The sequence below is a fragment of the Rhagoletis pomonella genome, unplaced genomic scaffold (assembly GCF_013731165.1).
Source record: "Rhagoletis pomonella isolate Grant_MI unplaced genomic scaffold, Rhpom_1.0 Rhpom_scaffold_00004, whole genome shotgun sequence".
Lineage (NCBI taxonomy): Eukaryota > Metazoa > Arthropoda > Insecta > Diptera > Tephritidae > Rhagoletis > Rhagoletis pomonella.
Genome location: NW_023458558.1, coordinates 13,561,662 through 13,588,013, shown reverse-complemented (window position 1 = coordinate 13,588,013; position 26,352 = coordinate 13,561,662). Strand labels below are relative to the sequence as shown.

At 35.8% G+C, this 26,352-nt stretch overlaps 2 protein-coding genes across 2 annotated transcripts; both read left to right on the top strand.

The window, feature by feature from the left end:
* The first annotated feature begins 1,561 nt into the window (after positions 1-1,561).
* On the top strand, positions 1,562-10,768 carry LOC118738400. The gene is made up of 3 exons (XM_036469325.1): positions 1,562-1,889; positions 10,168-10,320; positions 10,418-10,768. Exons 1-3 carry the CDS (start codon positions 1,562-1,564, stop codon positions 10,588-10,590), a joined length of 654 nt encoding a protein of 217 aa, XP_036325218.1. The 3' UTR covers positions 10,591-10,768.
* A 7,785-nt stretch (positions 10,769-18,553) lies between these two features.
* On the top strand, positions 18,554-22,531 carry LOC118738399. The gene is made up of 3 exons (XM_036469324.1): positions 18,554-18,923; positions 21,940-22,158; positions 22,227-22,531. Exons 1-3 carry the CDS (start codon positions 18,554-18,556, stop codon positions 22,529-22,531), a joined length of 894 nt encoding a protein of 297 aa, XP_036325217.1.
* Positions 22,532-26,352: the final 3,821 nt, after the last annotated feature.

Here is a 26,352-nt window from a genome sequence, read left to right as displayed (position 1 = left end):
ATTGAAATCGAAAGCAACTTAACGTGAGTAAAAGAAGAGAATCTGGGTCGTTGAGCTACGATGGGTAGACATAAAATAACATAAAGCCCAGCGTAAGGGAATGTCAATTACCTGAAATTGCGAGTTGATGGGCAACGTGAGTTGGCCAAGGAGTGGGAGTATTTTATTTTTCTTGGTAAAAGACATAGTTCGTAAATACCGTTTAACAACGTATAATAGCAGAATTTGCGCATTATCAACATACATACTTATACATAGATAAGTAATTGCCATCAAAGGAACACCGTCAAAATATTAATAAAGCGCCAACTTTCATACCAACAAAACTAGAAATCAATTCTGGTATGTGGGCACTTAGGCGCAATGTATGAAAAAGAATTTGGAGCAAGCCGTGCGTGTGCTGGGGTGTGGCGAAGCGAAGCGAAGTATTTACACACAATTTCAGATGCCCAGCAATCATAATTGAATAAAATCACGTAGGTACATGCGTAAGCAGGTGAATTTATGTACATATGTATGTATGTATTTCTGTATGTGACACATATACGGCTCCTATACGCAATACGCATATTAATGCTAATAAAATGCAACAACAATTCATGTTGAAATGGCATATTTCTTTTTCTAAGTTATGCTTTTTGACTGGCAACTACCGGGGCTGTGTGCGATGAGTTGGTGACTGACTTCCCTTTCATTCGACGCGGGTGTAAAAATAATAACAACAACAAAAACAAGCTGCACACATAATCAGTCAGAAGCATAAAATGTGGCCGAAAGAAGCAACTGAGAAGGCCAAAGAAAGGTAAAGAAGTCAACACAGACATTGAATTTGTGCACTCGAAGCCTAACTAATAAAAGTACTACTACATACATATGTATGCAAAGTCTAAATGTTGTTTTTGCTGCTGGCAGTCATGCAATTATGGACAAGAAATTGTTTTACTTTGGAAATGTATGTCGAAAAAAAAAAAAAAAAGACAAGCAACGGACAGTGCGTCCAAAAATCAAAATCGAGTGGCTAGCCGGAGGTAACCAGATTGTCGCAGGCATACGCGTTACCTTAGCATTGTGTAGCGCTCAATAGTGACAATTTCAATTTTGCTTATTTATAATGCAATAGCGCGCGTGCTTGCCGCTTCTTCATTGACCACCACCACCACCCCCTTCCCCCATGCCATGACCAAGTCGACCTACCGTTAACGCAAGTGCGTATTGTTGTTGCGCATTTTGGCGTTTGCATATTTTCTTGCCTTCCGATTTCTAGTAGACAAAATAGGAATTGGAAAAAGTTGGATCTTTTTCGATTACGCATTGCCTAAGTCGCGGCGACGACACTACCTTACACCTTAAATTCGATACTTTTGAATTCGATGCATTGCAATTCGGTTTGATAGATTCACCTCGTATAAATAGCTGTGCTTGGCACTTAATCAATCACAAAACAATTTCAACCTTCAAACGGTGTGTGCTGTGTGTGTGTGTTCAACCCACGATAAAACGGATTAATTAATTAACACAACAAAAAAAAAAATAGATTAGAATAAACAAAAACTCAATTAAAATGTGTTCGAAATTCGTTTGTGCCGTACTCGTCGCTTCCTTCATCTGCAGCGCTGCCGCCTTGCCCTCACAGCAACAGTTGGACAACAGCGAAAAGGATATTATTGATTTGATCAACAGAGTCGACAGCACCGAAACGCTGCCACTTTTTGCTGGCTTGCGCGTTGAACGTACAGAAACTGGTCGTTCTTTTGGCGCCTCCGCAAAAAGCATCGAATCAGTCGACGAACGCGTCGAACGTTATCTGGCCACACACGAACTGAACTTCGGTCTGCCCAATGATGAGGATGAGGAGACGGAGAACGAATACGCCGCACGCGCCATGGAGGGTAAGACAAAAAGCAATAGAAAAAAATTAAATAAATACATAGTTAGTGGAAAAAATATTTGATGGAGATGAACTGAGTGAAAAGTGGAATTAAAGTAGAAAATTCTGAAAAACTTGAATTCTTTAAGTGCGTTGAAATTCGTTTATGTTTTAGAAAATCCGTATGAACTCAAAAATATAATGCAATGTGGATTAATAATTGGAAAGACCAAGCAATTTTTAGTGAAAAATATGTGTTCCGTATTTAATGAAACAAAGCATTGTCCATTGTGTTTAACGCAGTTTTTTTCATGCAAATATCATTACTAAACTAAATTACCTAGTTGTACACAATGAAAATTTTTAAAAACATTTTTGATAATGGCTTAGACTTTTGCCCTTTCATGTCACATTTCTTCAGTTGTCCGATCTGTATATAAGGTCAAATACATGCGAGTACATACAAAATATGGTTCATACTACAGTAAAAAGGACAGTATATATATATATATATATCGTCGTTTAAAGTGCAAAATCAACAAAATGCAAAACCGCGTATGTGAAGTTGTAGGAATTATTTTCTAGAGCGTAAAATCACTCACATTTCAAAATGGTTCTCTTTTTTAATAAAGCAATCGCATTTCTGGCGAGCATATTTCAGGAAGAATGGATAAGGATTGAGCCAAGAGCTTGTGTGAGCAAATTCAATTTTTGGCAGCCAATGTCAGTTACGCGGTTTTGCAGAATGACGGTACGCGATTTTGTACTTTAAACTACGATATGATTAACATGGCCTTTAATGTCCGTTTTTAATTATTGGTACTGAATAGTAAATATTATTTTTAATTTTTTTCGAGTTATTTTTAAGTTTTTTTCACTTATTATTGTACTCCTTTTAATTATATTTTTTGTAGTGCTAAAAATTTAATTTTTAATATTTTTTTATTTTGTCATCTCTGCTACATACTTTTGCAGAGCAATTAAAAAATTTTGCTCAAATATACATAAATGTATGTATATATTTCAAATTCAATCAGCATTAGTTAAAAAAGATTTTAACATTTAGGCTCTCTATCTTCCTTTCAACTTTTCCAAAGTTAGCTCTCATATTTAAAAATTTGTTTAAAAAATTATTCGGGATCCTATCAAAGCCTCCCAACTATTTAATTAATAAAGACCTTGCAACAATGTTGCCACTTCCATCAAACTCAAAAAACACTAACTTTCCCCCTTTCCGCCGCTTGACCGAAACAAATTTTTCGGCACAATAACACAATTGGCCATTGAAAATCGGTCGCACGTCGCTATTGTGACATAAATCAATAAAAAGTAGTAGAGCGTGCAAACAAAAAATCAATTTAATAACCGTTACGAATGTCGCCTACTTGCCATCCGCATTCGCTCCACACACACACGCACACATACAGTTACAACAAACAAGTTCATTCACCATTGTGGCACCATTTCCAATGCAAAACTTTATAATAACTTTTATATGCTGAACTTCGACATCACCTTAATTGAGTAATAATCGTAACGGTAATTACGGCCTTACACACTTGCATGCACCACTTGACGTTACTGCAGTCCCGAATGCCAATTAGATATTGTATTGTATGTGCACTACTAGAGCAAAATGCACCAGAACACACACACACATACATACATATGCTACTGGACTCTGACAGCAAAGTGCTTAGAATAAATAAAGCGATCGAACAAAATATCTGAGCACCAGTGTTGCCGCGACATCGTGAAAAAATGTTTCGTAAAAGGAACTAAAAATTGATGAAATGTATCACCAAATTTTTATTTAAGTATCAAAGTTGGAAAAAACTTAAAGTTAGAAAAAACTTCCTCACGCAAGCTCTTGCCTCAATCCTTATCCATTCGTAATGAAATCTACTAGCCATAAATGTGATTGCTTTACAAAAAAGATAACCATTTTGAAATATGAGTGTTTTTACTCTCTGCAAAATAATTTATGCAAGCTCACATACACGGTTTTGCATTATCTTCATACGCGGTTTTGTACTTTAAACGACGATTTGCTCTTTAATATGTATTAAAATTTGTACTACGCGAAAATTTTAAATACATCGCGAAATGAGCAAAAAAAAATAAAGTATCTTCCGAAAATACACTGCTCCCTTTCGAAGTATATGGATCAAAATGGCAACACTGCTGACCACAGAGCTATTGGTCTATGGAGACTCTTTTTTGTTGGGCCTTGTGGTACAGACATATATATACGGGTATATGAAGCAAATGATTGTGATCAATATGCATTTTATTGCTGCACAAATGGCATTAACCTGCACAAGCGCAAACTGAAAACTGCCCAGTAAGAAAAGGGAAGGTTTGGTAATATAGAAAGTAATGTATCGCCCTCAAAGACTATATCTTACAAGATGCATCATTTTTTTTATAAAACTCCGTGCGCCCGTGCAGCAGGATCTGAACTCGCGACCCAAAAGTTTGTAGTCGAGCGCATTACCATTCGGCTACGGCAGCCAAAAAGACATACTTAAATTTGTTCTCAAACTATTTTTGTTTGTGGCTTCAAAACTGCCACTATACCTGCTATCGTCTCCGTTTGGGAAAATGGAATGTTTGGTTATCCTCACTACACATTACCCGCTCGCTTACACTGCGATCCATCTTTTCGTTCAAACGTAGCCGTTAATCTCTTCGTAGTAGAAAATAGTGATGCATTGATCATTTTCCCCTGGGTGCACCATGCATGTTTTGTATGTGTGTGTGTGTGCATCTTTGTATATTCTTTTATGCTGCAAATTTAAATGAGCACAAAAACCTCAGAAATCTTGCGGAGCTACACAAGTAAAGAACGTGGTATGAAATACCGTTGTTCGGTGATATATTGCTGATGTTTGTTAACACCTTTTCTGCTTCTTGCCTACCCACTGGCTGGGGAATCAACGGTATGTACGGCATTTATGTACGCGTATCTGCTTAAATACATAAAACAATTTTTTACAAACTTTTTAAAAAATTTAAAACCTTAAGTATTGACCTTAAGTATTTTTTTTTTTAATTTACTTGATCCTAATCTGCCACCCACTACAATACACACTTGACTTGTATATTATTACGCTACTTGAACTTTATTGAATCCCACGCATAAAAGAAACGCCCTGCAGACAAATCCTTCTATGCGCAATGTATGTATAAAACCATGCTATGTGTTTGTACATATAGACGTGTATGTATGTATATGCCAAATTCACGGTGCGTAGTAGTTAACTCAGAATCGGCAGTCAGTACAAAAGTCTGTAGTTAACTGCCGATTCTGAGTTAACTACGCACTGTGAATTTGTGGCCCTATGTGTTTGTAATTCGTTTATAATAGCCAAGGGCACGAAATTTATATTCTTCGCGCATTCTGCCCCAGCATCAGCTTCTTATCAGCAAGTTCTGCAAGTTGTTTGTCTTGCGCGCAGTTTTCATATGTGGCCGCTACCACTTTTGGCAGCTGCTTCTTAACTCTTCCCATCACTCCGGGTGTTAAGCTTTTCCTCCACAAGTATTTTGCCCTGAGAATCAATACAGCTTTGTTTAGTTTTTGAACGCTTTTCTTCACCTAAGTAGAGGGAGTGTGCATAGACCTGCATATTTATGAGCTGTAATCCCGTCCCTTGTCGAAAGTTAAACAAATTATTACGCTGGCGTTACTAAGCGGAGGGTGGTCACCTTACAATATCTACTAAAAATATTTTTTACACGTAATATAAATTGATTTATTTATAACAATTTGATTCACTAAAATTAAATATTCCATGAGTTCTTCTTTACAATTTTCTCCAATCGGACTAATTTAAAGCGATGAAATAAATTATATGTATGTATCTGTGTACATAAGTAGTTTGAAAATTAACTAATCATGATTTTGGGAAAATTACCCAAATAAAGCTGCTCTAATGATTTCTTTTTTACATAAAGACAAAAAATTTTAGGCATTTAAAAGATGCCACGTGGAAATGAATTTAATGACAATTTTTTTTTTTAAGTAATGACAAGAATATTTTTTAATGCCGAAGTTTGTCATTAAAATTTCTGCCATTTAATGCCTAGTGGAAATGCAGCATAAGTTTGAGTTTCCCTTAATGCACACTACTATCCAAAAAAAAAACATCAAAAATTAAAGGGGTTTTTTCGCATTTCGCACTTTATTATGCTAAAATGTGTGGGGCTATAAAACTGTGTATTCGCGGTTAATCTACGCTTCTGTCAACCGAATCAAAGTGTGAACGGGCCAAATATTAATATTTTTTCTTAATAATCTCTTAATACTTTAATAATAAAAATTTACTGGTAAATAAACAATATTTGACTTTGAAAAACTAGAAATCATTAATAATGAAGCGCCTAATACATAAGGTCAAGGCTGTAGATTTTTAAATTAATTAATGAAACTGGAAATAACCACACAATTAAAAAATACAATTTTTATAATTGAATTTTTTTAATTAAATTAATTAATTTTTACTTGAAAGAAAATTAATACCAATATAATTTAATTAAAAAAAAATTAAAAAAAACTTTAAAGAAAAATACTGCTTATTTAATTTAATAATAATATAATATTAATAAATTAATATACACTCAATGCAATTTCTTTCAAAATTTAGTTCAAATGCGATATACTGCAAATTAAAGAAATGGAAATGTGTAAATTTAACCACTTTTTGTTTTAAATCACATCATTGGAAAAAAGAGGTCAATGCAAAAACTTCTTAATTTGAATATTCAAAAAATTACTAAAAATATATTTTATTTGTAAATCAAATTTTTTTGAGCAATAACCCTTACCACCAAAAGCTTAACTGCAATTAAGAGCTGAAGCAAGTTCCTAGAATTTTAGCATGGAATGATGATAGGTTTATTTGTTTGTACCTTTTGCCTTTTTACTTTTTTTACTTCCGTTTCCTTTTACTCTATACAAGCAATTGAGGCTGTAATCTTCTTTTCACAATAATCATGAACTGCAGCTAAGCTTTAGTGGGAATGTACTATAAATCGAATTCTTGTGCAATAGTAGAGAAATAGAAAGTTTAAAAATTCAAAAATTGTGTTAAATTTAGTCACCTTTAGTTGTAAATAAAATCTTTAACAATAAAGAGGCCAACAGGTAAGCAAATTTCTTAATTTGAATATTTCAGAAAAAATTACTAAAAATAAATTTAGATAGGTACCGTACCAAAGAATTTTATTCGAAATAAATTTTCACGTTAAAATCTTCATTTTTAAATTTTTGCAAGCACACACACTACCAGCACTAAAAACAAATTTAATTAGCAACGAAGGAGCAATAACCTCCAAAGCCCACATTTTTAAGCTCCATTAATTGTTAACTATTAACAGTAAAGGTGCGTTCAAAACTCATAAATTCAAACCTTGCCGCTAAGCTAAGCCCTTCAACATTTTAAGGCAACAAAGTAAGGCGCCGTCTTGCACAAACTTGGAGAGCAATAAAGTCGTTAGAAATATATGTGCATACTTAGCGAAGTCGAGTCATAATAACCCAGCAACGCAGTGATGAAAAGCTAGAAAATGTAACTTTTTTGTTATCTGCATTAAATTCAATTGCCAGACATGCTTTCTGCAGCTAATTTCCAGTTTAAGCACATCAAAAGCATAATTCAACAAGCGGCAAAAGCTTCAATTTCTAACTACTTACTACATGCTTACATATCCAAGTATGTATGTGCATAGTTTAAAACGTATATACTGTGAAGAGTTTTCCACGCTTTATGATCACACTCATACTTCAACTTTCAACAGTTTCTTGTCACCTCTTGGGCTTCAAGCTCACTTCACCTGCTTGCCAGCACCCGGACAAGTGAGATTAGCAAAGTGGCATCACGTTCTTATACATTTGTTAGGTTCTAATGAAATAACATTTCTGTCGTCTAGTCATCTACTAAGCCACAATCTACTTAGCCACTACTGTTGCCATTTCAAAACTTTCTTTGCCACTTTCTTTAAATAGCTAAAGTTTTGTTGGTCTACAGACGCATTTGGCTTGCATACTTTTAGGTTACTTTGGCGAATCGCAAACTTTTTCATCAACACATACCTTTGCAACAACATGCTCTCTGGGTTGCCAGCTTGCAATTATTTTTACGAGTACTTCCAATGGGTTGCGTTAACTGAACGTAATCATGGGGCATGCTTTTGATTTGATAATGCTCTAGTTGTATATGCACAGTGGTTGCATATATATAATAAAGCATTTTAGTACAATAAAGCGCATTTTTTTCCACACAAGTACGGGTATGCTCCAAATATTTTTTTGTATTGAAGAAAATATGAACACCATGCGTAAAAAAATTATCACAAATCAACGCGATTGGACTATAAAATTGCATACTTGGATTTAAAAAAAAAAAAATTCTTAGCAAAAAGTTTGTTGTTGTTGTACACTTTTTTTGAACTTTTCTAATTTTACTACAAAATTTGAAATATGGACTTACATGGTTTTTGTTATATAGTGAGCTGTACACAAACAAAAGAAAACGGTCGCAGCTGGTCAAAATGTCGGGTCCCTATTATTTTTCACATGGCTGTAAGTGGGCCTGTCCAACCCCGCCCACTTTTACATATTACACGTTTTACTCTTAACAGAGCTAGCGGTAGATATTTTATTTCGATTTCCGCTCTCCCCATATAAATGCAACCACTGTGCTATGCTAAGTTAAAACTTACATTATAATAAAAGCCTTCATTTTAGTAGCCATTCGATTACACTCATACTCTCTTACGCTCCATACAGTCATTAACTTTTAGTGATTCTTTGCATTTTCGAACGTCATGTTTCGCCAAAAGCAGAAAAACTTTTATAACGCTTTCGACTATGGAGGGAGCGAGCAATCTGCCACTTTTCGATACAATTAAAATTTATTATCCGGAAATATTGTAATGACTCAACTAAAAATTTATTTTTCACTGCTTCCAAATGGTTGATTTTTCGGTAAAATTTTGGTTTATTGAAATTATTGAAGAGGCCATCGAAATAATCGGACTGTGAAGCCAGCTCCTTCAGAAACCATTGTTCTTTCTAATAATGTATTAAAAGTATTAGGTGGCAAGTTTGATGATGTCAAGTACATATACAAACACAGGCAACCAGCATTTATAACCAGGGCCGAAAAGTTTAAGCTTTAGCTTGGAGTTGCTTAGTTTACTTGTTCACGGTTTCCAAGCTTAATTTTAACGATCATGCTTATTTTGCTTATTTCAATGTATAAAGCTCTAGGTACAGAGCTTTTAAGAAAACGGTCAGAAAAAAATGCTATTATTTCGTGTGTGTGAATAGTATTGTTCAAGGAGTTTTGACATTTGATATTTTACAGCCTGCGGTCTCACTTTTTCCTTCCGAAAAAACGGCACGGGCACGGATATACATTTTACCACATATGCCTTTCAAAGTAATTTTACAATACTCTCAAAAAAACAAACAATTAAGTTTTAAGCAAAAACCCAACCGATTTCAATTCTCATATATAGTATTTAAGAGTACCGTTAATTTCTTCATGGTCGAATGATCGAATCTAAACCAAATTAGTATGGCACTACCTCTGAGGCACTACCTTCCCTTAAAACAATTATAGTAATCGATTAACGTGCTTCAACGTTATGCGGTAACATACATAAAAAAATATATATCCCGTCGAATTGCTTACCTCCTCCATTTTTGAAGTCGGCAAAAAATTAATATAATATGACGCGCAGAAATGGAAAAGAAATTTTCATTGATCAAAATTTGTTAAGTCTGTTTGAAACTCTCAAGAAAATATGTACTTACATATACTTATTTCTTTAAGAAAATTTACCGCAAAAGTAAAGTGCTTATTCAAGCAATAGAAATAATAAAAAATAATCCTTGTGATTTTTCTTGAGAGCTGTATTCTAAGCTTTAATCATAATTTTCAAATTTTGTAAGCACAAATAACGTTAAAACCTTTGAAAATGCCTAAACTGTATTCAAAAAATTAATTCATCTTCTTTTGCACCGCAGTGGTGGCAACACTGCCGGCACCACCACATTATTCACCCAAATCATTACGCAGTGCATTGCGTAGAAAGTTTAGTAGATATATTTAGTTGCAGGCCGGCGCTGTTTGCCACTTCAATGTGTTGGTGGCTAACGCTTGTTTAGATATTTTGTGCAAACCTAAGAAATTACATTTTTGCTATGAAACTTTTAATTTGTCTGTTAAATTTTTCCAAAGGCAATTGACTAACCAACGATTTTATTATGCATCATTTCTACGTTTCAGAATCCCGCAGCAAGAAAATGAAGAAGATGCTCCTGCCGCTGCTCCTGATCCTGAAGCTGAAGAAGGCTGTGCTCTGCAAGGTTGCTTTCAGCATCATCAAATTCATCTCGCTCAAGAGTTTGGCCATCTCTATTTTGGCTCTGATCCTTGCTGGTGCGTAGCAGTGCAAAATTCCTATAGATCTTCGACTTTTTAAGCTGCAAATTAATGTAAATAAATATTTACATTTATTTCTCTTACGCGCATTTAGGTGCCACATTCTTCAAGGACTTGTTGGGCAAGAAGAAGGAACACATCACCACCGCCTACATCACCGGCAGCCCACTAAACGCCGAGATCGTGCACTCCGACTGGAATCGCAACGGCCAGGCTGCTGCCTCTGACTTAGCCTACAACCAATACGGTTTGGCTCAACCTTTCTAAATGTTGACAAATGTGAAGCAAGCTATTTGATAAAGGCACAATCCCAAGCCACTAGAATATTTCTAGCTATAATATTTTCGAATCTTCCTATCCCTCTATCGTCTTCCTCTATCCTTTCTATTTAAGTTAATGCAATGAAAGTTGATCACTTTTACATCAATGCTATAATTTTCCAATGATCAACATGAGAATGACTAAATTTTAGGTTATTTATAAAATTGTATATTTATAAATATTTATTTGTAGTCGAGAATTTAGTTTTTAGTTAGTGAAAACTATGCGATACCAAAAAACAGTAGAAGAAAGCAAATGCAAAAAAGCAAAATTGAAAAAAAATCAAAAAAAAATGATAATAAAAAATTCGAATAATATTTATTTCAAAAAATTAATCTTAAATAATATTTTTATTAATGTATTTGTGTTGCTCATTAAAGAAAAGTACACTGAACTGTTCAATTGAGTGCCATAGCAAATTTTTGGCAGCCAGGCGCTGCGCCAAGTAATAATCAGAAATAAAAATATTTATACATAATTTTTTCATTTCAAAATTCAAGCATTTATTAATTTAAACGAACGAACGAATTGCTTACACATACATACATACAGACGTATGAATTTACAATATAATTAAGTTAAACTCAGGTTCACATTATGTTTCATAGCAACTGAATAGTAGCTTTATTGCCCGTAGTGGGGGAATAAATACATATCGCCACCTTAAATGCGAAAAAACGCTAACATCATCGCTGAAATGCAAAAAGTCATAACTAGGAAAAAGTTATGAAAGTTAAGATTCCATCGAATTACAACTAACCACATCATTTTCTGAAAAGACAACAACCTTTTCCACTTCAGTTGCGATGTTGTTATGTCTTTTTGCATTTCATGTGGCGATATGTACATATGTATATAGTATACATAATGTCAAGTGAGTACAGCGTGAAGCACATGCGCCAAATTATATATTTAGAATCATACCCACACTTTCATTAATATTTTCCGTAAATAAGTATGTAGTCAGAAGAAAATCGTGAGATTCTATTTACTACCCTTACTACATATAACGGGTGATTTTTTTGAGGTTAGGATTTTCATGCATTAGTATTTGACAGATCACGTGGGATTTCAGACATGGTGTCAAAGAGAAAGATGCTCAGTATGCTTTGACATTTCATCATGAATAGACTTACTAACGAGCAACGCTTGCAAATCATTGAATTTTATTACCTAGAAAAGTTGGCAGAAAATCCGCTTTTTTATCGACAAATTTTGTTCAGCGATGAGGCTCATTTCTGGTTGAATGGCTTCGTAAATAAGCAAAATTGCCGCATTTGGAGTGAAGAGCAACCAGAAGCCGTTCAAGAACTGCCCATGCATCCCGAAAAATGCACTGTTTGGTGTGGTTTGTACGCTGGTGGAATCATTGGACCGTATTTTTTCAAAGATGCTGTTGGACGCAACGTTACGGTGAATGGCGATCGCTATCGTTCGATGCTAACAAACTTTTTGTTGCCAAAAATGGAAGAACTGAACTTGATTGACATGTGGTTTCAACAAGATGGCGCTACATGCCACACAGCTCGCGATTCTATGGCCATTTTGAGGGAAAACTTCGGAGAACAATTCATCTCAAGAAATGGACCGGTAAGTTGGCCACCAAGATCATGCGATTTGACGCCTTTAGACTATTTTTTGTGGGGCTACGTCAAGTCTAAAGTCTACAGAAATAAGCCAGCAACTATTCCAGCTTTGGAAGACAACATTTCCGAAGAAATTCGGGCTATTCCGGCCGAAATGCTCGAAAAAGTTGCCCAAAATTGGACTTTCCGAATGGACCACCTAAGACGCAGCCGCGGTCAACATTTAAATGAAATTATCTTCAAAAAGTAAATGTCATGGACCAATCTAACGTTTCAAATAAAGAACCGATGAGATTTTGCAAATTTTATGCGTTTTTTTTAAAAAAAAAGTTATCAAGCTCTTAAAAAATCACCCGTTACTAAGTTTTAAGTATTTATGTATGTGTACATATTTTTGAACAAATAAAGACACAAGCAAAAGTTATTGAAGAAAATCATTACATTTTTTTATGAGTGATTTTCGTAAATTTTCAACTATATATTTAAATTATTTATGTGCTAATAATAATTTTAAATCCAAGGAACGACCTTAACTCATTGAAGCGGCTGCCAACTTTCTCTCTCCCGACCTCAGAATTTGGTTGAAGAAAGAACGTCCTATCTCAACTGAAAATATATTGAATATATGTTGATACAGGGTTTCTTTTAACGAATTTTAAAATAGGTCGTTCTTGAAAATTTTTCTTGGATAGGGCGTTCTCGAACCGAGAAAAGAAAACGCCTTCATACATCTAACGTTTTCAAATTGAGATTTATCCGTATAAACTGGCCCTAATAGTATTCCCCACACATTTTCCATTAGGTTTGGGGCATATATGTACGTATATACACTGCACTGCAAAAGTTTGGACTCACTTCAAAAAATGTTTCTTTTTGTATTTGTCGCTTTAATTTTCATATCAGACCATTTTATACAACGTATTTGTTTGGAGTTACATTTAATAAATGAGTTGTAGACAATTATATGTGATTTTCTTTTAATTTTTTGTGGAAATAAAACGAAATAAATCAATCGAGCCGTTATTCATCAATATGTTGGCCTTTCGATTTGACGATGGCCCCACAAATTCTGGGCATTATTTCCACTAATTTCTGAAGTCTTTCTGATCACGCATTGTTGCCAAGCCTGCTGAAGACGTTCCGACAAGTGAGTTTCGCTGGTTGCAGGCAGTTTATCGCACCCCTCTGTCCAACTCATCCCACAACAGCACATGAATTTAATTCGTACAAAGTTTCAGGAATGTTTGGTGCAGTTATCATTCTGAAACGCAATCCTTTTCCCCATCAAATCAATGCCAGATGGAATAGCGCTTCGCTGAAGTATCCGGTGATAGTGTGCTTTCCGTATTTTTCCGTCGATTTTCACCAAGGCGCCGACACTATCGTAGCAAAAATACCCCCAAACCATCACACTACCAACGCCAAATTTAACTGCTGGCTTTCCTCATTGAGGTACATACGTGCCGTTCATTTGATTTTTTGCGGCAGTACATTCGCCGTTCGCTACCAAAAATTTCGAATTAGTACTCATCGCTCCATAACACCTGTTTCCATTGTTCAATATACCAGTTATTTTGTTGTTTGCCCATTTGAGTCGTTAACGAACGTTTACCGGTCGCAACAATGGTTTTTTGGCAGCAAGTGAGTTCATACTTTCCCAAGGCAGTGTATATATTAATCTATCTTCGGCTTATTTCATGAATGTGAACCAAATAAAAGTAAATGTATTTGTATGTCGTTACATCCATATACATACATACTTATATGTATAAAGAATTTATTAACATCTTCATTTGCATTTACTTGCTTTGCTTTAATTGCTAACTTTAATTGTTTTAACGTCGATTATCGATTTTCATGCTTTCTTCGGTGGCGTAATCACCTGTTTTCCAATGCAATTTTAAAATTTTACTTTTATTTTTATATACAACCATACATACATATGTATATATGTATGCGAATGTAAACACATATTAACTCAAAAATTTTAATTTTTGAATTAAGTCGTCTTAGCTAAACTGACATATGAGAAAGCAAAATAGTATAAGTAACGAAAGAAATTTACTCAAGATTGGTTTACGAGAAAAAAGCGCACAAAAATAAACTATAAATACATCAATATATGTATATGTATGTTAGCATGTAGATGCACTCATGCATATATTTTTGTATACATAGGTACACAAGTATTTAGTATGTATGTTAAATAAAAAAATGCACAATTGAGTATTCCTCCTTTTTTTTAATAACAAAGTACATTACAAGTGCCTTTGCATAACTATTCTCAGTAATAACTGATACATTTTTATATGCAGTTCTTACATAATTTCCTTCTTCTTCTATATTTATCTTAACTGTAAAAATTGAATGTGGAAATATACACGTGTAGTTGTATGGGTGTCATATTAAGCCAAATCCGATCATGAAGAGGCGTAAGATGAAAACAAAGTACTGATTAAAATAAAACTAAAACATTATCTTATTATAGCGAAGTGCGGAGAAGCTGGAAATTGGTTGGTGGCAAATCGCAAAATGATTTACTAATTCCGATTATATGAAGGAGAAGAAGGAACTTGCTGACTTCTTGACAAAGACTAATGACATTAAGTATCTTGTATTGCCAATGTGAGGCTAATGTCGCTGCTGCGTATCCGAGAGTTTTCACTATAATAGCTGAAACACAATATCGGCGAATACAGCGAACTTGCCACAGCGCACAAAACCTTCTCTATGGGTAATTTAAGCCATTTAATTTGCAAAAATTAACAAGATTATTTAAGAAAACATTAATTTTTGCATTTATTGGCTTATGATTCCCCATATTTTTCGAAAAAAGGTAAACCCCTGAAGACCGTTGGGTTTAAAGTGGCCCCATTTTTTAACTTGTGGTTTTGTTGAAAAAGTTTGAACACAGTTTTTTTGGACGATATAAACTTATAACCACTGCATAGGCTGTTTTCTAAAACTTAGTTTTTTTCTAAGGTTTTGATTGGAAAAGAGCCAAGGATTAGTGGTCTATACGCCTTTGAGATATGATTTTGTGTTTTCCCTGCTTTGGGTATGAATATGACCTGCACCTCCTTCCATGATGACGGTATGTAACCAAGAAGTAGACTAGCTCTCAAAAGTCTGAGTAAGGTACCGGATATGGACCTTAGCTCCTGCTGCAGTACGCATGGGTAAACAACATCAGGTCCAAGGGATTTGTATGCACTAAACGTTAAAATAGCCGACTGAAAACTTTCACTGTTGAAGATTCTGCCCGCAAGGCCTGCAATCCTCTTGTTCACACGCACTGCGTTGACAGTATTCATGTTAATACTTGGGCCTTGTGTGATCCAGCCAGTGTATATTCCGCTGCAGTACTCATGCCATGTGTCCCTTTTGGATCTTCTGCGCTCACTATTGTAAGCAGTTAGGGCTGATTTGTATGATGAACAGTCACCAGTCCATTTGGCTCCGTTGAATAATTTCCTAGCCTTTTGACGAAGCTTGCTAAGATTGCTCTTCCACCAAGGAACGTTCCTTTAAGATTTCTTATTCATCTTTGGACAGTTCGCTTCAAAGGCTGATGAGAAAGTGTCCTAGAGTAGAACGGATTCTACTTCCAGGGCGAGCGTGTATAAAATATCCGTCATAAACAAATTCGCTTCCGGTTGTAAGTGCACGCAAAAGAGTTCCTAGGTTTGTTTTCTTTGGATTCCTTTCAAATCTGGTTAGTCTCGTCTACTGTGCTGATGGTCCGATATAGATACCTCAATTGATATGTGCCAGTTTGAGATAAACACAGGCAAACTAGATGAGCAAACTGTCAAGTGAATCCCCTCTGGTATTAGTGTCTGAGCTGTCCCACACTTGCTGATGGGCGCTGGCATTACAGCCCAGCACTACAGCCGTCTTTGCCTGCAGTACTCCTCTAGGGATAATACTTTTCTTGAGGGCATTTCCCAGTCCTCTGAAGTGGGAATAAAAGATTTGTTATTTCTTATCACATTAGCCGCCAAGGGCCTACAGTGTTTGGGTGTCAATAGGAAAAAGACTCAAACGACTTTTTACTCATAAATCATCTAAAATCCTTCGCACTACTTTATTTACGAGAATTTCTGATCTTTTGATTTGAGGGTGTAGGAAATTTTTTAAACAAGTTTTACCAATCCTCAACCGCCTAAAACCACATATGTATGTATACATACATACGTTTTTTATATTAAAAATCAACAGAATATGCTTATAGCAGTGTTTCTTTTATACACGAAAATATTTATGCCATACCACTGTGTCATCTAGCTGGAATTGCCAGTGACAATTGCATCGTCTAACTATACATCAGCGTGGCACGCGACCATTGCTACTACCATTTAATTAAAGTATATAGGCGGGAGAGGAACGCGTGCAAACCCTCCGGTAGTAAATATAAATGTTTTTACGAGTACCTATTAGCTTCTTGGATGTAAAGAAAATCCATCAACTCTTTGACATGAGATAGCAAGTGGAATTGGCCATGGCTTGCCACAAATTTACTGCTCTCGTTTTTATCCATTCCTTTTTTTGCTCATTATTGCATGCTTTGTCTTTTATGTCTTTCCGAATTCCGGCACTTTCTCATTGTCAATGTCGCAGTTTTTGCTTTATTGTTTCAACTTTATTGTAGCTTATTTTATTGCACATTTCCACATAGTTCTGTAGAGTGTTGTTAGCGATAAAATTATTTGTTTTGATTTGCTTTATTTATGTTATTGTTTATTACAGGCGGTTATTTTCTCGGCCGTGCGTGCACACAAAGGGGGTTGTGGGGATTTTGCGGTTCACTCCAACCCCCAAAATTTTTGAGATACCAACAGATGAATAAAATATTCAACGGAAATTTCAATCATCACTTGATATGCATTGGAATATTTTTTATGTTATTTTTGAACCAATAGTATGCTTCTTTTATCCTTTGTTCAGCAGAGTTTTAAGGGGTCTTTTTAATTTACTTATTTGAATGGTTTGGAATCGGGGGCTGCTATAAATTTTTGCGGCTGGAACTGTCTTGATTCCCCTCCCTACTTTTTTTTCGAAAGCACACCTTCAAGAAAAACTAAGTGTTAGTACCACAAACAACGGAGTTGCAGGCCACTTTTTAAAAATCCCTACATGTATTTGATATTATTTGTATACTACTTTTTGATTCTCCTGTAAAATAAAAAATTGTTTGGTTAGGGCCTTTGTAAATTAAGGTAGTTTCATTAGGGACTCACTTACCGCGCACATACTTACGGAAGTTTTGTTGGTCAAAATCGAAAGCCTTGCTAAAAATTGTCTTATACGAATTCTGTTTACTGACAAAGTATTTTTTTCTAAACCTACCCTAAAAAAATTTCTTGGGTGCGCCACTGGTCTAGGTTTGCATTTCCCCCATGGTCATATATACGAGTGAGTACCTACATACAATAGTAAAATGTATACGCTGAGTGTAATAGGTGCTTAATAGGGAAAGTGCAAGTGGGGCGTTTCGTGGCGTCCACCTGTTTGCTCTTCTCGTCTAAACTCCCTTTATGAAAACTTTCATTTTCAAGACGTCGGCCGGGCGAGCCCAGCATTTTACTGATTGGCTAGTGGCTTTAGTGGTTTGGACTGACCACTCAATAGTTTATATACTACATACGCTCCACTGAGTTTGGAAATTCGTCCAACTGTCACTGCGCGCGCTAATGATGTCTAATTGTTGTTGTGAATTTTACGCTTACTTTTTTTTACTAAATATTTCTACTGCGGCTGCTGCTGCTACTGACGCACCTTAGTGATTCTTGGCGATAATAAGAGTAGAGAGTATGTGGATATGTGTACAAACAATTTAGTTATAGAGGAAAATAAAAATTTTTATTTTTACGGCAATTACGTTAATTTTAGCTGCTCTGTTTCTAACCTGACCGTTTCTGATTTACACTATCGCCACGCAGCTGGCGTTGCTGTCTATGTCGTCTAGCGTTGTTCCTTTCATTTGCTGCTGTTCCACCATGCTGCCACAGTGAAAGGGAAACATTGAACAGCTGTCCGCCGCTACTGCGGCCGTCGTAAACTTAATAGTACTGCCTCTCCTTGCGTATCGTAAAATTTTTAGGTAATTTCGCTTCCATCATTTTACCGCAATTTCTGCATTTCTTTTTTTATTAACGTATAAAATTGAGATCACTTCAATGTCGATCAACAGTCGTTAGTTAGTGATAGTGTGGCGTACAACAGCAGCCCGTCGAAAGCGTTAGCAAAGTGCCTGTCTGTCAAAGTGAATCAATCAATTGAAGGATATACATAGTACATACATACGCACGCGCGCTTTCGGAATGTTGCCCCGAAGGACTATGGAATATTTGCTTTACTTGGGATTTTTTATTTTACTACTAAAATTCGCAGACGCAGCCACTGTACCCACTTCTGAGGATACAATCAGCGAGAATAGCATTAAGCCTCCGCCTTTCTCACATCTTACATCCACAGATAGTATTAGCAGGAGCACGAGCAATACTAAACGTGATGCCATGAAACGTGCCTTTGCCGAGTGTCGCACGCAGTGGAGTTGGTTTTGTTTGAAAATAGAATTCGTGAAAATTATGGAGCGGCTGGCTGATAAAGAGGAGCTGTCAATAGCACCCGGCATCAGTGTGGTGCGAAATGTCAATGCGTCGGAAGTGAAAACCAACGATTTAATGGCAGGTAGGTAAAAGTGCAAGAAATATTGATTTATTTGTGCTTACTGAAAATTTAACGGCATTATTGAGTTGTACTAGAGAGCAATCGTAAGACAAATGAGAGATGAAAAAAATTTTAAGCGATAACTTAAAGGTTAGACACCCAATGGCTAGGAGCGTCGCTTCTGTATTTTGCTTCATACGTGAGTGTCAGTGAAAATCGTATAGTAATTTTTTTAATTTTTTTCAATTTTTTTTTTTTTAATTTTATTAATTTTCAATAAAAAAATTGTTCAAAATGCAAAAAAAAATCCATAAAACTCAGTTTCTAACTTTGTAGCAATAAAAAAAATTGTCAAATGTTCATCAAAATGTCATACTTTTTATTCAGAATTTTCAAAATTTTTTGGGTATACGGTTTTATGGCTCATTCAATTTTTGTACATATAATAAAGTGCAAGTGTGTTCTTCCGTTCTTGCCCGTATGTATTTTTTGTTCACTCGCTTGCACAAGCTTTAACCAAACCCATATAAAGCACATTTCCATCAAAATTTCAACTTTTTAACGTCAATCTTTAGAACATTTTTGTGGGTATGCAGTTTTACAGGCCATACAATGTTAGTCTACTGAAGTGCAAGTTTCAACTGGCTAAAAATCACATTTCTTTTTGAGATTTTTTTGTTTTTTTTTTAGACTGCTTTTGCGTTTTTTTTTTTTATAACAAGTGCAATATACAAAAGCTGGTGAAAATTTATTGAATTTTACTAAATTTTTTATCAAGTTTCAAGCTGTGATTTATATAGTTTTGGTTAAAGCTTGGGCGATATTTTTATAGAAAATATACAAAAGAAATTTAGCTCGAAAAACATAACGATAAAGTTTTATTTTTTTTTATTAAGAACTTTTTAACGGTATATGGTGATTTAAAATTTGTTGAAATTAAAAAGCTGCACTAAACGTGACCTTTCCTCTCTCCGAAACGGCTGCACGGATTTAGATGAAATATGGCACGTGGATGGCTTATAACTCTGACTAACATTTGGAATACTTTTTAGGTTTTTGAAATTCAAGTTAGGGCGTTCTAACGACGTGGGGATTCACTAGTGTACATATGTTACCTGACTAAATTAATGAGCCTACCCGGATGACACAAAACTCTGAGCTCGAAAAACAATTTAAATACAAATATTTTTATAATACTTTACCTGTGAACTTTGATCATATAAAGGTTTAATAAGGCTATGTTTGTATACATATGTATTTTTATAAGCCTCTTCTTTCATACTATTTTCCTCCAATTCCATGATTGGAGCAAATCCCCTACAATTTTTATCTTTTAGATCCCTATAAACGTTCCTCATTCACAGCGATTAATCAATCATTTTCTTGTTGAGCAATCTGTGAACAGCATGCAAAATTATAAAATTTATAAATTTTATTTTTTAGATAAATTTCGTCTTGTCTATTCGAAGAACGACTTTTCTTCAAACAGATCATGAGCGCTGTATTTTGGAACGAGTTTCCGCCCTCCCTTGTTAAATTTGGCTGGGCACTAGGAGCGAACACATCCGTCTGATTGTTCGCGCAGCATTTCGCCAATGTAGCTATTTTCCCATAAAATTTGGCTTTTTCGAAGTCCATTTAGCGGCGAGAAATCCAGCTTTTTGAGAAATTTCTTTACGAGTTTTTAGCTTTTTCGTTTATAAAATATAGCTACGGTGACCATATTTATGAGAGACAAAAAATAATTTTGCAAATTGTTTCCACAACAGCTTACAAATCTTAAAGCCTTCTTCAATGATTTTAGATGTATTAGCCCTGAAACAGTATCCTTCACGAATTTGTAGGATCATTTTCTCGAGATTTTTACCCCGTAAAATTTGTTAACAAAAAAAATCGTTAAATTTTATGCTATTTTAAGTCGCTAAGGTTTATTATTAATTTTTGGCAATTTTTTTTTTGTTGACGGTACTACGCATTTTTTCATACAAATTAATAAATACTTTGTTCGTCCGTTTTCTTGAAACAGAAGAAATGAGCAGCACTTTCCACTCGCACTTTATTATACTCAATTTTAATGAGTTAAAAAACTGCTAACCAGATTTTTTTCTAAAGATTCTAATTAAAAACTTTGAAATTTTGGTGAAACATTTCCGAATTAATTTTTATAGTTTTTTGAACAAAGTTGAAAATTTGGTGTTATATGGTTTTTGTTAGGAAAAGAGCTATACTTTCATAAAATAAATAAATAATAAACATCAAGTCCTAATTTCTATTTTGGTAACTTTATGTATTCCTCGATTCGAATCGTAGGCATTCAGATTAGGAAAAAATAACTGTTTATGGAGATAATTACAATCATATACCAACATCACTTAAAACTCGTTCATAGGTATGCCATTTAAATGAGCTGTTAAGACGCCGAAACACCGAATACGGGACAAACATACGACATTAAAAGAAATACAGAACATTTGGCGTGCCCGATAAAATAAATATATTACCAGGACAATGGGTCAAAAAAGAGGACTGTCCCGTACACTATAGGACGGATGGTCACCGTAAATGTAGTATATACATATTAGGGTGCCCATCGAAAATGCTTTTTTTTTTTTGGGAATTTGAAGACCTTACCCCCTAAGTTTATTCGTGATTATGAGAAATATTATTGCCTATTTTTATACATTTTTTAAAAGTCATTTAGAGGTCGCGACCGGTCGTTTTAGGTGGGAAACTACGATTTTGCAGATTTATGAGTTTTTGAATAACTATTTTTGATTCAATTTCAAAGATTGAATATTATCTGAGAAAAGGATATATAGGCCTTTAAAATGGTATATAAAAATCTATTGTAGGACTTGGCTTGTTGGGATTTTATATCGGCTAAATTAAAAAAAGAACCGTATTTCGCTTAATTTTTTAACACATAACACATCACAAAAAAACGACCTATTACGAATACACTTATGCAAACATACATTTGTGTTGGGTAACTTGTCATTCCACTTATTTACATATTTTTACCATTTTTCATCCGCAGATGTAGCCCGCAGTTATCCAAATGATCCCAACTCGCGACTTAACGGTTATATTATCAATAAGCTGAGTAGTTTTTTGCAAACTCATTTTCTACGCTTCAAATTGATCGACAATGAGACATTAGCGGAAGCACGCTCGGCTGTAGAGACGGGACGTAAAGGAAAATTTGGCAAAAAGGGTGGCTTGGAAGCGCTACTTGCCGCTGGGCTCGCGATGAAAGGTAAGCACATGAATTTACTAAATAATTTAGGTAGCTTAATGAAATTGCGTTTCTTTTATCTACCTCAGGCACACTCATGGCCCTTGGTATGGGTGCCGTGGCTCTGCTGGCAGGTAAAGCCCTCATGACGGCGCTTATGGCCTTAACACTCTCCAGTGTGTTAGGTCTGAAGAGTTTAGCTTCCGGCGGTGGCGGTAAAACGACCACATACGAAATTGTCTCGAAACCTGTATACTCTTCCAGCCATATGCACTCATATGATGAAGGGCATGGTCACATGGGGGGAGGAGGGGGCGGCGGAGGTCACAGCGGTAGTGGCTATGGCGGCTATGGGCGACAATTGAATTTAGATTCACCAAATGATCTGAAATAAGATAAAAAAAGTCAATATTTTCGTAATCTTTTAATTTTTATAAATATGTAAGCTATAATCGTTTTAAGTTAGCATGTATTAAATTATTGCGTATATACTTAATAAATTATTTATTTATTTATTGTATGTGGTTTTGTTTGCATACCTTAAGATAAAGCTGTTTAGGGGCGATTACTAAAATTGAATGGGGAATTACAGTAGACGAAATACTCTCAACCGCTTAAGTATTACTTATACATATATGTTATATGTGAACATATTTAGTAGCCGTAGGTGGAAGAAATCTGATACTTTGCCTTGCTACCCGCCAACTTAGAAAGATGACCTTCGAGGTCATCTCCTCGGACTAATATTGTGATTTTCTTTAACGATGTACAGTATGCCGTTACATAGGTGAGATTAAAGCACAGCATCAATGACATTGATAAGCCAGTTAATTACAACCACAAAGTAATTAAACAAAATGTTGCAGGCGGATGCGGTAAGTTGCAGATCCCCAAAAGTCATTGCTCCGGTATAAAGTGGACAATACCGTCAGTGCGGTCGAATACCAGATGATTTGGCCTCCATCATTACAACACCTCTCTCTCACGTTTTATTCAGAAAACTCTGAATATAATTGGCATTTGGTGTAGTGAGAAACGGTTGCCCGTTAACCCAACCAAAACTTGTGTAGAGGACTTTACTAGAAGGCGGAGGTGGAACGGCCTTGTCCTCCCTTCTTTAAAGAAATTACCATTTAGATTTCTTCCGCCTTAAATTATTTAGACGTATTTCTAGAAATTACACTTCTTTGCAAGTATCACGTTAAACAATAGGTCTCCAAATTTTTAATATTGTTCCGGGAAGAAACCTGTGGTCTTACACTTCCATAATGAGGTCCATTAGTAGCTGTGCATTTGTGTGTTGGTGGAGCAGACTCTCATTCAAGTTTGTGCTGAAATCAGCTTGCCCAAATTCAAAGAACAACCGCAGTGCGCCGTACTGCAGCTGCACTCTAAAAAAAAATTGTGTAGATATCCTACCTAAAAGGTAGGTTACTGATTTCCTACCTTACTATTCGCGAAGTTACATGCCTGATTATTAAACGAATAGTTTGTTTAAATTTCGGACTTTTTAGAGTGTAATATAGCTACTGTGGTGTGCGTAAATTTACTACGAAGGTGTGTACAAGCTACAAAATACACATCTGCTGTTTAATTTCACCCGTAGAATTGTGTAAAGCCGCTAACAAAAAGGATTTTTACACACGAAAATCTGTAAACGAAAAAAACACATATTCATCGTGTAAATTTACCAAAAAAATTTAAAAATAAACAAAAATATACTCGATTTATAGTCGCATTTTCAAACAGATTTTTTAGAGTGTGTCCTTACAACACCTGAGGCTCATCTAGAGCGCTGCTAAACCAACCATCACTTAATGCCCTCAGCCACGGTGGCGGTAATTGCAGTCTTTGCAGAGATATTGGCGTTAATGCCTATTCAATGCAACAGACTTGTACGTTGCCTTTGATGAAGATATACCACATTGTTGAGGGCCTAAAGCCGAGCTCTTACTTAATCCCAATAAGAGACCTAGGCCTCTAAATTTTGGAATCTTCACTGAGGGCGCCAAAATTGACACACGGTTGCGGCATGAAGCCTATATCGAAGGTAACAGGGACAGACTTTACTGGGAAAGCAGCCGTTAAGGTATTTTCCAGTCCTCTAACTACATACTTTGAAACTAGTTCGGCAATGCAAATCTGGATTAAATTTTGTTGGATAATATAACGAACACTTTTGATTCTGGGTGCCATTTCACCTGGGAATAACTGGCCACTACTTGGTCCGCAAACAGATATAGCACTCCAACCATCTGTCATTGAAGCCACTGTCAGAGAAACCGGGTGCATATTTCGTTCAGCAATGACTGAGAGACTTCGATTGGATGCAAGTGGGCAAAACTCATGTTGCGCTTAATCGCGGAGGGGGTCTTGCTGCGTATTTGCTTTCTTTGGGCAGATGGGACAGCAGAAAACTTGTGGGACCGCTGACTGGTTATTTCTGGTGGCTTTAACAGCTGACCGTAATAGGCATTTTCGATTTACCCTTTCTTTCTTTTGTTGAGCGTTTTCCAAAGCTTCAAGAAGAAGCAAAAATCAAGCGGTTAATCGAATAACTGCTATTCGACTGTCAATCGACCGAAAAGGTTGCTAATCGACTACAAGTGTAGCTACGTTAACAAGAGCTCCAGTGAGTGCTCAGCTATAAATATAAAAATCCAATATTTGTCCGAAAACTTTTTATAACCACAATAAAACCATTGTTCACATAGTAGTCATTCCCTATGCAAGCAAATACTAATTTATAGCATGCACTTAGGCGCTATTAATTTGTAAAATGAACTAAAGAAACGCCAAATATATTTTCGCTACTGCTGCTTACATATTACATACATACATATGTATGTATGTACTTATTGTGAGTGACCGGTGAAACTAAAACTAATTTTTTCAAGCACTCTGGCAATATTCCCCATTTTTCTTAAGGCTTTGAAAAAGGATTTAACGGATACTACTCAGCAAACTTAGAAGACTATTTTATGAATTTTAGTAGTCTACTGAGGGAAGGAGTATATAGCTAAAATAGCTTATAAACATCCGGTCCAAAAATGGGCATGCCATCTCAGTGTGGTGAACCAGTTATTACATGGCGATTCCCAACCCCAACCAAATACACGTTTATAAGGCCAGCCGCTCGCTCCAAGATAGACGCCCGCTTGCAGCCGCACCTCATGGTGAACAGACGCTAAAGGCTTCAGTGAACCCTGAAACCAACCCTCTCTTTCTGCCGTGACCCAAGGCACCAGGCGAATTTGGTTACCGCATCTCGCACATCGGTTGCTCACAATTCCCCAAGTGCACGAACGAGGATGCAGAGTCGGGATTGAGTTAAGCCGTGCTCCTGTAGCTGCATACCCAGAAGAACGACTGCACCATGCGGTATGCACTCCAAATAAAAGTTAATAGAAGCATTTAAGTAAGCAATTGGCGATCGACAGAAAACCAGTTGTGCAAAAAAAAAAATTGCATGACTCTTTGGTGTATGGTAAAATGCACTCATCTTTGCTATCAATAAGAAATGCCGATGAGTAAAGTTAGCGCTCATCTTCTTCAACTTTCTTCACTGCATTCGCTAAAAGCTAACTAAACACCATGGACCACATGTGCAGCAGCTCCTTGGCCAGTTTTTACGATCTCGTGTAACATAATCAATACATATATGTATGTATATGTATATGTATATAATATCTAACAGCTGGCTGTCAGAGCAACAATCTTTTAGCTTAACAAAATAACGTGTAGCAAGCGAATTATAGTCAGTCATACAGTTACTGGCAAAAGTAGCGCGAACGTGTCCAACTAAGAAGTCGGTAAAAGCAATTTCAAAAAATTGGGCGAAAGAAGTATTTTGTTTAGTGTTTGTGTGTGTGTGTGTGTGTGTGTGTGTGTGTGTGTGTGTGAACAAGAAAAAGGTGCGAGTATGCATGTGTGGTCTAATGCAGAGTATTTATGCAGTGACTGGCGAAAAGGTGACAGTGACAGTGACTAACAGTCGGTGACAAGCAACGGAAGAGTGCAAAATAGGAAACAAAAGCAAATAGAAAAGAATGTGCACAGTGCTAATTTAACTAGATAATTATTGGTGAATGCTAAGCTGCTTTAACTACATGCAGAAAAAGAATTCAGCTGGCCGACTAAGCGCTATTGATAACGGCTGTAAAACTGAGAAAGCTTAAACCAAAATAAGTAAAAGGTAATGAAGTGGCTGGTGAT